The sequence below is a fragment of the Alligator sinensis genome, unplaced genomic scaffold (assembly GCF_000455745.1).
Source record: "Alligator sinensis unplaced genomic scaffold, ASM45574v1 scaffold584_1, whole genome shotgun sequence".
Lineage (NCBI taxonomy): Eukaryota > Metazoa > Chordata > Crocodylia > Alligatoridae > Alligator > Alligator sinensis.
In genome coordinates, this window is record NW_005842419.1 from 1,330,853 (window position 1) to 1,341,565 (window position 10,713).

At 45.8% G+C, this 10,713-nt stretch overlaps 1 protein-coding gene across 7 annotated transcripts in view; it reads left to right on the plus strand.

Moving 5' to 3' along the window:
• Nucleotides 1-10,707, plus strand: part of ARHGAP44 (Rho GTPase activating protein 44) — a 76,071-nt gene extending 65,364 nt beyond the window's left edge. For 4 of the 7 annotated variants that reach the window (XM_025211664.1, XM_025211662.1, XM_025211665.1 and 1 more), the window contains 2 exons: nt 1,559-1,936; nt 9,386-10,707. In XM_025211664.1, coding sequence (XP_025067449.1) covers nt 1,559-1,936; nt 9,386-9,534 — 527 coding nt within the window. In that variant the 3' untranslated portion in view covers nt 9,535-10,707. Of the gene's footprint in view, nt 1-1,558; nt 1,937-3,239; nt 3,292-9,385 lie in introns of all 7 variants that reach the window. The other 3 variants (XM_025211659.1, XM_025211663.1, XM_025211661.1) reach the window with 3 other exon arrangements.
• The last annotated feature ends 6 nt before the right edge of the window (nt 10,708-10,713 follow it).

Below are 10,713 nucleotides of genomic sequence, written 5' to 3' on the forward strand. Positions count from 1 at the left end.
CCTTGACCTTTGTACTTCGCAGGATTTTAAAAATGTACTAAGCAAGTAATAGGTTGTGTGAAATGAGAAATAGTCACAAGTTGCTTCAAGCTGGTCCTCAGCTGGTGTAGATCAGCATAGCTCTGTTGAAGACAACAGGGCCACACTGCTATCCAACAGTGGAGATCTGGCCCAGATTGAAGAGCAATAATATTATAATGACGCTGGGTCTCCTTTTGATAGTTTTGTTAAATTCTCTGCTACAGGGATCTCTCATTTCAGGCTTAATTTCAAGGAACCTCCTCACTGAATAGCACTAGGTAAAAAAATTGAATAAGACTTTTTTCACATGAAAAAAGGGGATTTTCTATAGTACAATTTAACACATATCAGTTGATCTTTCAGAATTTTTAATTGTGGGGAAAAAAATAAAATTCTGAAAAATGTGAAGAGTTTCAAAAATTGTTTTAAAAGAACATTTACATTTTTGTAGGCCTCGATCTCATTTCAAAATTTCCTTTAATTTGCTTGAACTTGAAATCAAAATGAAACATTCAGATAAACTAAAAGGAGGATTTTCCCCCCAAATTTTCAGTTCAGTCAAAATTATTGTTCTCATTCCAAACCAATTTTCTTTTTCTAAAATGTTCAAATATCCAATAAACCAAACGATCCTTTTGGTCCAATAACCCAAAAGGTCTGAGAAAAACACAGACGTTCCGGTCTCACCTGCCCTGTGTTCATATTTGGAAGCTTGCCCTTTGTTGCTTGGAGCTCAAGATGTCATGCAAGGAGATGCTGAGAAGTTGGGAATATTTCCAGTTTACCCAGAAGTGAGAATTATTGGACCTTGCACCGAGAAGATGATTCTCATCAAATTTCCAACTTAATTGGAGAACAGATATTAGGATAGCTGTGATACGGAGCAAAGACATATCTGAATATTGTGTTTTTATGCAAACCATCCCTATAAACCTTTGGAAACTGACTATTAGCCCATATGGAAATTTTTCTAATGTCTAAGGGACAGATTTGTACAGGTATTTAGGTGTCTAAAGGTGCAGATAGGCACCTAGTGGAATTTGCAAAAGACTTGGAGCATGCTTGCACTGCAGTGGGGATGTGTGATTGCAGTGCTTGTAGGCACATCTGAACTGGCTTTAACCTCATTAGCACAGTGAAGATAGCAGTGAAACTGTGGTGACGTGGGCAGCTGGTACTGAGTACATACATATGGCCACAGATGGGTTTGTGCAGCCCACATTGAAATCTGTGCTGCTGTACCTTCACTGCTTTTTGTGCCGGTGATAGCAAGATTAAAGCTAGTTCAGGGGCGCTGACGCATGCTGCAGTCACAGCTCTGGATTCTAGGACAAGGATTTTAGCCTTGGCTTCCCAGGCATGTGATAATTGAAAGGAGGTATGTGCAGATTAGTATCAGTGTTGGAGAACTGCAGCTGAGCTGATTGGAGACGGGCATTGTAACATAAAACAAGTATAAAAAGGGCTGAGAAGCCTAATGAAGCCTCTGAGACTCAGCTTTGCTCACTGCCACCTTTTGTCTCTCTGTCTCCCACAGTTTCAAAGAAGCTGGCACCAATCCCACCCAAGGTTCCCTACGGCCAGTCAGGCGGTATGTCCGACCAGTCCACGGGACAGCCATCCCCCGTCAGCCTGTCTCCCACCCCACCGAGCACCCCTTCACCCTATGGACTGAATTACCCACAAGGCTACTCTCTGGCCTCAGGCCAACTGTCCCCAGCTGCTGCGCCTTCCCTGTCTTCTCCTCCTTCCCTGACGAGCACTTTAACCAAATCTCGACCTACCCCTAAGCCAAGGCAGAGGCCCACGCTGCCACCTCCACAGCCTCCCACAGCAAACCTCTCCGGCTCTAGTCCTCAGTCTATGGAGCACTCCATGCTTGATGGCATGTCCCCCGGGGAAAGCATGTCCACAGGTAACTGAGCCATTAACGCAGTAGAATTTTAATGAGATCGATAAGCAGGAGATGAGGAAGAATAAGGCAAATTCTCTGAACTAGATTTAATTTCCAGGTGGATGGTTTGTGAGTCTCAGTTATATCAGAGTTCAGTATCATGGACTGGGAGGAAGACATGGGGATGCCAGAGTGCATGATACAGTAGGATGTAGAAAAGAAGTTGCAACCAAATTTGGTGATAGCAGGGCAGTAGAAGCCTCCTCCAGGAGGCCCTACTTCAGGGCTGGATTACAAGACCTTTAAGATTTTCTTTCCCCAAGTCAATCTCTCTGTGTCCCTCCATCACCATGTGCTTCCTTAGAAGGATGATTGTCGACAGGAAAAAAAATGAGCCTAAAACCTGTACTAGCAATATGAGTGTGTATTAAAATATAGCTCTTACCTACTACATGATGTGTCTAGGACCACCTCAAAACTTAAGCTTCACTGGTGATCCCCCAGCACAGCCTGGGCTCTTGGTCCTCAGCCCCTGGATGGCAGCAGGTGGGATGCTGGCTAGCTTTAAAAAGTACAGTCCTACTTGGCCTACAAAACTAGTCTGGATATTTTCTTCACTGGTACAAGGGAGCCAGTAGCATAGATTTTAAAGCCTCAAGTGCCTTTGTTGTATCCTGCCTAGGAGAATGTCACCCAAGTTTGCAAAAAGTCGTGAGGTTTCCCCTAAGATCTTCAGACAAGTGCAAATGTGATACAGGAGCATAACCTATGGGGAAGGCAAACTGGCCTGGGAATCCTAGGGAGTTGATTTTATCAAGGTTTATCTTATAAATGTTATCCCTTTAACCAGTCTGAGGTACACCTTGTGACCAACAAGGTCTAGAAACTCATGCCACATACAACTGAAAGCTGGGAATCCTGACTTTCCATTGGTGTGTAGCAGGTTTTTCTATCCTTTCCAGTTTATGAAATATCTGGTATTATTTTGGTTTTATTCTTTCATGTCCACCGACTCCTTCATTTGTAGAATGCCACTGGTTCCCCAGCCAGTCGAGTCATAGTATAATAGGGTTGTGTTTAAAGGACTCGCCAGGTAAATGGTGTAAGCATCCGCTAGCTCTTCAGGAGTGTAGAGCGAAGGACAGTACCTACCAAGTTCTTTCCATGCAGGTTTCTGGAGAAAGACTCTTTGTATTGTAATGTATACTATGTTCTTTTTATGACTTGACTGCCACAATTCTCTGAACAGTGTTTCTGTTGTGTTCTTGACTCCTTGTTGCTGTTTTTTTTTCTTTCTCCCAATCCTATTATTGTGTCCTTGCAGCTGTTTGAGGCGAGTGATGCAATATTGGATAGGTGTGAGGGGGATTTTCAGGGTAAGCTGGAGTTCCCATACAAACCTCCCCTCTCTGGCACTTTAAAAGCTAACCCCTGGACTGACCTCCAGCTGCTGTCTGTTGAGTCAGATTCACCACTAACTCCATCTCTCTGGCCTTTGCATGGGACTCGCTGAACCAGATTTGCATGGCTTCTTGACACTGTGACCGTATCACAAGTTCACCAATAATTACATTATTAGTAAACTTGTTTCTTTTGCTTTTTGGACCCGCTGGCCTTTATTTCCGTCCCCTTTTTACATAGAAACAAATAAAAATAATCCCCCTCCAACCCATGGAAGTGACCAGCTCCTAACCTTCCCCTTCCCTCCCCACTATGGCTTAGAACTTACCTGTATGAATAACTTCTCCCTCTTCCATTTCATATATTGTTTTCAGAAGGGATGTCATGATATTGCTGCTCTCAATTGTGTTGATTTGCTGTTGATGTTGATGATGTATTTCCAAGGAGTCTTTAGAAAGCACTTTATTTACTGCGGTCACTTTTAGTGTGTATTCTGGAAGTGTCCATTGATGAAGAAATGAATAGCATCATACAAATATGCTACAACTTTGAAAGCCTTGTGTCAGAGGTGATAAATGAAGCTTCTATGCCAGCCGCACAATATGGGATTGTTGGGTTGAGCAGCCAAGGTGTGTATACACAGTGCAGCACTAGCACTGCACTGTGTTTTCAGTGACATGCACAGCACCAGCATTTCATAGGCCTCTCCAGTGGTTCACACAGACAGATACATTTTGAGTTGGATGGCATCAGAATTGGGAAAATGTGTGTCCTTAGATATGTACCCTGAGGTATGTCTAGATGAGTTTTACCCCTTTTTCAGCATGAATTAACTGATTTGCCAATTAATTCCAGTGAGCTAAGGCACTTTAATTTGTAAACACTAGTACAGTCTTTCCTGAAATGCTTATTTCAGGGCAGGTTTATTTGTGACTTTCCTATAGGCCAACCTATGGAAAAGTACAGATATTTGTAGAGGATCTAGACCAGTGGTTCTCAACCTTTGTAGCCTCAAGGCATGCCTCTATTACTTTTCTGGATTTAGTGGCATCCTGGTTGAGAATCACCAAGCTACAATCTAGCTGGTGCCAAGTGAAGGCCTAGCTGCCATGTCCTGCTATTTCCACTGTCTTCACCCTCCTCACCCTTGTCTGTACCTGTGAGGACAAGCACAGCACCTGCTGCTGAGGCTGTTCTTCCAGGGTCTCGCACACTAGTAACCAGAGCCACCTGCCCTTGTGGCCCCACCTGCCAGCCCGAGGAGCATGGGAAGGATGGAGGGAGGAAGACAAGCTGAACTGAAAAGCATGTCTCTGCAGCCCATGTCTGCCTGTTCACGCACCAGCCCATGGCAGCGTGCACTGCTTGGAGCATGGGGGTGGCCAGCACAGGGGCTGCCATAGGGCATAGGGAGTTCCCAGAAGAGCAGCCATGGGCATCACTTGTTTGTGAGATGCTGGGGCAGGCACAGGGCACTGAATGGGGGAGGAAAACACTTTTCACAGGGGCCAGGTGCCGTGGCACCCTTAAAAGGATCTTGTGGTGCACTCATTGAGTATCACTGATCCAGAGCAAAATATAATTTTGTAATTTATTTTGAAATGGGAGAAAAAACCTCTAATCTAGATATACCTGGCATTGCCACATCATAATGTTTAGCTATGGCAGCACAGAAGAGGATGCTACAGTCTTATTCATATTTTTAGCAGAAGCTTCCTGCTTTTTGGAGCAGAATTTTAGGCTCCAGTGAAAAAAGTCCCACTATCCCATTTACTAGTCATCTCCTTTCAAATATAGCTACAACCCCAAAACAGCTGTTAAAAAAACCCTCCTAAAGCCATAGATGATAATATCATGCATAGTACTGGGGGAGAGACAGTAACTCGGTCTCCCCATTTGCCAACACATTTATCCAGTTCACACAACATTACATAAGCTTCGTTATGGTGCCTTTATGATTCAAAAGGAATAAACCATGCCTGTAAAAATGCAGGGCCACTATGCTGTTCACATTGTTTAGAATGGCCTGATAGTCCTGTTGGGAAGAGTTGCTCAGGCAACTTTTCCATGGTGCAAGTCAGCAGGGTTGCAGCGGTCCAAGTGAAAACAGGATTTGGTGCCTGGTGCAAGAGGACCAGGAATCTTCATTTAAGTTGTTTGTATTGGGGAAAAACAACGTTTTAGTGTCAAAGGTGTGGGTCCTGGCTACTGCTCAAACTATAATTCCTAACAGAGTCATAGCCAGGTATTTTGGCACCCGATGCAGATTATGTGATTCCAGTTCAGTGCCTCCCCCTTGGATTGACATTGCAGAAGCAAGCCGTACAGGTGAGACATTGTAGACTGTCAGTGGCATCTGCCAGTCATGCTACCAATGCGCAAAACCTTGTACTCAGGCTTGTGTAGCAAAGTAACTGTCTCTGTTTTCCATACCAGCGAGGCCAGGGGTCAGCAATGTTTTCTGGCAAGAGACCAGAATGACCCAGCTAGGGTTTGAGGTGGGAAGGTACTGAGACATAGCCAACTCCCTTGTAGCCATGGGTGCATGACTGCAGTGTGGGTTTGGGAGTGCAGCACAGCACAGGCAGAGCTGCCCCTGCCAAAATCAACCAAAGCCACAGCTCCACAAGCCAAATCCAAAAGCAGGGGTCTGAATCTGGCCTGCAGGCCATAAGCTGCCCACTCCTAGGCTAGCTGGTGCTGAAGCTCCAGGTTTTGGAGGATTGTCCATAGCAAGTGTATCTCAGTCTGTGCTGAAGCCTTTCCATACAGTTCCCTTTTAATCCTTTTAAGTCCAAGGCTGGACTGTGCTGCAGCTTAGGACTCTGACATGAAGGGCGGGAGCTTGGGTAACCCAGCTTCAGTTTCTTTTACCTTCCGCATGCATCAGCCTTGCCTTCCTTTTAATCTTTCTCTGACCACATACTCAATGTAACTCCATCCATTAGACACTGAGATAACTGAAGGAGCCCCTTCCACATATGGACAGATAAAAAGCCTCCCACCTTCTATTCACCTTGGTGACTCACCTTCAGCATAGAGTCAAGTCCTGGCTCTGTGACTAGAAGTCCTTTGCTGGGGCTGTTTACATCACTATGAGCCATAGTCCCCTATTTCTGATAAGAAAAAGTGGTGCAGAGGAGAGCAGTGCAGAACTGATGATAAAGGGGAGTTTTCTGCCCTGGAGCCCCCCTCCAGCCCCACGGCTGCAAAATCATGGCTGCAAACTCTTTCCATTTCTAAGGGTTAACGATCCTACCTGCACTGGGACTCGGGTCAGCCTCCTCTCGCTCATCCACAGCAGCAATTGGGTTCTGCCTCTTGGAAGGACAAACAGCATTTGGGTCTTCTCCCCTGGGAATATAACTGTCCAGGGGGAGGTGCAATCCCATTCTTTGGAAGTGTCCCCAGGCTGCATGTGGAAGGCCTTCAGAGCATCTAGAACATCTTCAGCACAGGGACCCAGACATGAAGATCAGTCCCCAGACAGCCCCCCCGCTCCACCGCCCCGTCAGTGGGCATGGAAATCCACACAATGCAAGTGTAACCATATTCAGTGCCCTTTGAGGTGGGGAGCAGGCTGTCCCCTGGGCAGGGAGGAGGTGCTGGTGCCCATGAGGCAGTAACCTCACCTGCCAGACAGAAACACTTTGCGTCTCTCCAGCAACATTTTTTATAAGCACAGGAACAGAGTCTACTCCTTCCAGCTGGAGGATTAGACTGATTCAACATAAGGTGCATGACTGGGGACTGAGGAGTAAAATATAGAGAGGGATATCCTGGAAGACCCTCAGGTACAGCAAAGTAATTTACTAGATTGGAAAGCTGCATTGATGACTCCTCAATTTAGCCTCTGTGCAGAGGCCAACCCAGTGCCGCAGGCTGTAGACATGCCTAGAACAGGGGGTCCCATGCCATCCATGTGTGCAGCCTACCACACCCCCACTCACTTTCATCCACAGGCTCAGGTGCTATGTCACTCATTGCCCTAAGACCTAAGAAAAGACCCTGACTGCTACTTAGAAAACAAGCAATCCCGCCTTGCATAGCAATTAGAGCATTTGTATTATTAGGCAGCTAGAACTGACCCTACTAATTAGGTGCCTGCACATTAGGAGTACATTTATGACCCTTGCATGATCCCCCTCAAAGCCTGGAGCTCATGACCCTTGCCACAGGTTGGTCTGAAGCAGTGTTAAACTTTTGCCCAGAATTGGGCAGGTTTTCAGTGGTCATACTGCAGGGAGCTTGTGTACCAGTGCTAATGGGAATCCAACATCTGACTTCCTACCCATTGATCTGCAAATGCCTGCTCCCCTTCTTCCTCCCTTGGGCCTGATCTACTGATCCAAGCTTGAAGTTTTAGACACTACCCCCTATCCTGCTGCTAGAGGCCAGCGTCTTCCTGCTTTTCCTAGGATCCTTCCTGTGTTTATCAACTGTAATCCGGCAGAAAGGCCCAGCAGTGTCACTCTTAGTCACAGTCATAAGGCCCACTGTTCAAGGAAGAAAGTTCCAATAGGAAAAAAAAATTACATTAATATAAGAGTAAAAGGAAACTCTATTATCGGGTTCACCGCAGTTCTATGGCCTGGGGCATGACGCTCTGCCATAGCATTTGTTCCTGTCCTATGAGGTGGAGATGCTTACAAGAGTAAGCATTACCTTGAATATCTTGAGATGAGTATTATCTCAAGCTCCTCTCCACAGCTCTGCATTTGTGGAGCAAGAGGGAGTCTGATCATCTTCACCATGATGACTGTGTATTACGGCAGAGTCCAGAGACCATCCAGAGCATGATCCCATTAACTCTGCACTGTTCTTAACCTCCAGCCCAAACAGCTGACCATCCAGTGTCAGTGTCCAAGTAATACCTCTGTGCCCCTTCCAGGAGCCAGGCAAGGGACAACCTTACCAGCAAAATCTGAACTCTTTTGGGTAGATGTTTGAATGTTGGTGTCTTCTTGATTCCTCTACTTTTCTGCATACACAGGGCCCGTGCCACAGATTCCTCTGGACTTTGAAGGAGGGAGACCCTCCTGCCAGGAGCAAGGCCTCCTCACTGCTCTTTCTCTTTGTCTCTCTCTCTGTCTCGTGTTCCCCTCCCACTGATTGCTTGGTTCTCTAAGTAGGCCATTCTGTGAACCTCTAGTAAAGAGCTCAAGGGCCTTGCAGACCGCATCTAACTGGGATGTGTAAGAGTTAGAGGTAGGTGGAGGAGCTTTGTCTTTAGTTTTTCAGGTCCTTCATGGTTGGGGTGTGGTTTTGCAGAGCCAAACAGAATTCAGAACTTAAGAGATCCATTTTCTGAGGTACTCCAAAGTTCAAGAAGGTTGGCTCCAGAGCTTTTGTTTTGACCCATCTGTAGCAAGAATTACACTCTATGTTCACAAATACTATCAATTGCCTCCGGCCTAAAAAATATAGAAGAGGCTGAATATGGGCATTTTAGAAGAGATTTAAGAATTATCCATCAATAGGTAAGAGGTAGTAGCTTCCCTAGTGCAAGAGCTACCATACAAGTCCCAGACCCTACCCTGCACATGTTTATATCTAGATTAGACAAAACAATTGCAAGCATGCTGTGGGGACCAGTCTTGCACTGTCATTGGAGCATCTGTGATGGCTTAATAGCATTTTCCAGCTCTGTCCGTGATGAAAAATGATTGACAGGGCCTCCGCAAGTTTCAAATGAGTAATGATCTAATACTGAAAAGGGGCAAAAGAAAGTGCTAGACCATACAGCTTGAAAACTAGCTGCTGGGCATGGACACTTGGCATGTGGCACTGGCGAGAAGGATCAGAGAGAGGTGGCAATTGCTTGGGCAGTGATACCTAATGCAGGAGAGACTCAGAAGAGGATGCAAAAATGATGGAAGGTACAAACCAAGACTTTATTATGACATCCCTGTTCTCTGACATTAACAATGTACTAGCCCTTAGAAGCGTATTTGCTGCTAAGAAAAAAGCAATGCCTCCCAAGCTCCTTTTTCCCCAATATCACTCATATACATTAGCACATTCCCCTGCAGCAGCCTTTTAACTCTGCTTTTCTGTACCCAATTGCAGATCTCGTCCACTTTGATATCCCTTCTATACATATAGAGATTGATACTGCACTCCACCGGGATCCACTGGAACATATCCAGAGACATTCAGTAACAAGGAAAGGTGATTTGGAAGAGGAGGAGGAAGAGTCGGAAAGCACCGCCCTATGACACACAGTCCCTTTCCCATGGTGACTCTTGTACATACATGTGATCCCATTAGCACTCCTGGGGGAGGCACCTCCCACGATCTTGCCAAGTTTCCTTTCAGTCGGGGCTCCGTTCATCTGCTGCCAGCGTGAGATGGACAGATGTGTGCTGAGAAAATGGGATAGCCGGTCTCAGTGGCAAATGCATTTCTGGTGCAATTTCTGTTTCTTATTTGTCTGTTTGTTTTGCCTTATCCAAACTTTGCCTTTTGACTTGGTGCCTAATTACCTCCCTTTCAAGCTTTCAATGTTTTTCCAAAAATAATCTCCTGTCTGCCCCAGCATGTGCACTCACTCTCCCTCTCTCTCCTTTTCATTTGTCTCAAGGGAGAAAGGACGGGTGGTCCTTGCAGCTGTGGTGCCCAATAGGCTTGGCTCAGGTTTCACCTCTGTCACCAAATGGGTGGGAAGTGGCTGTTCTCTGTCCCCTTATTCTGTAGCTGGTGAAATCCTTGCCCTTCTGCCCCAGCTGTACTGCTTTGTTGTTAATACCCATTTTGTCTCCATCCCTTGCATAAAAGTCAAGGAATGAGACCTATTTCCATATCACAGAGATAGGGAAGTGTCACTTTCTGTGTCCTCCTTAACCATGAAAGGCTGGTGTTTTCTAAACTGCCTGCCAAAATGAAGGCTTTAGGATGACCCCTGCAGGTGTCTCTTCAAAGGGGATGGATGTTTAGTCCCGTGGGAATCTCAGCAGTGTTTCATAGTATCCAAATATTTTGCCTTGGGTTTTCTTTTTCCTGCTGGTTTGTCTGACTACTTCCAATTGGCAGGGAAATTGCTCCTCGTCTGAAACACAGAGAGAGACTTGGTAAGGTATCAGGGAAGTAGGTCTGATCATTCTTCTTATGTTCACTTGCTCTCGTCGGTACAGCAGTTGGGAGTGTTACGGACGTGCACACAACTTGCGAAGAGGGAGTAGGCTCTGGTGTTATGAATGGGATTGTGCGATACCTCTTTGTTTTGAGAGGCGTTGTGGTCTGAATAGCAATAATGTGCTTTTGTCTCCCCAAAACCATGCTTCAGCAGGTGGGGTCTAGCCCAGATGGACAACCTTGCCTTTTGGCTCACTACTCTCCAGTGAGATTTCCTTGTCCCTGCCCTACCCTGTGCTACAAGTTCATTCATCAATATTTGG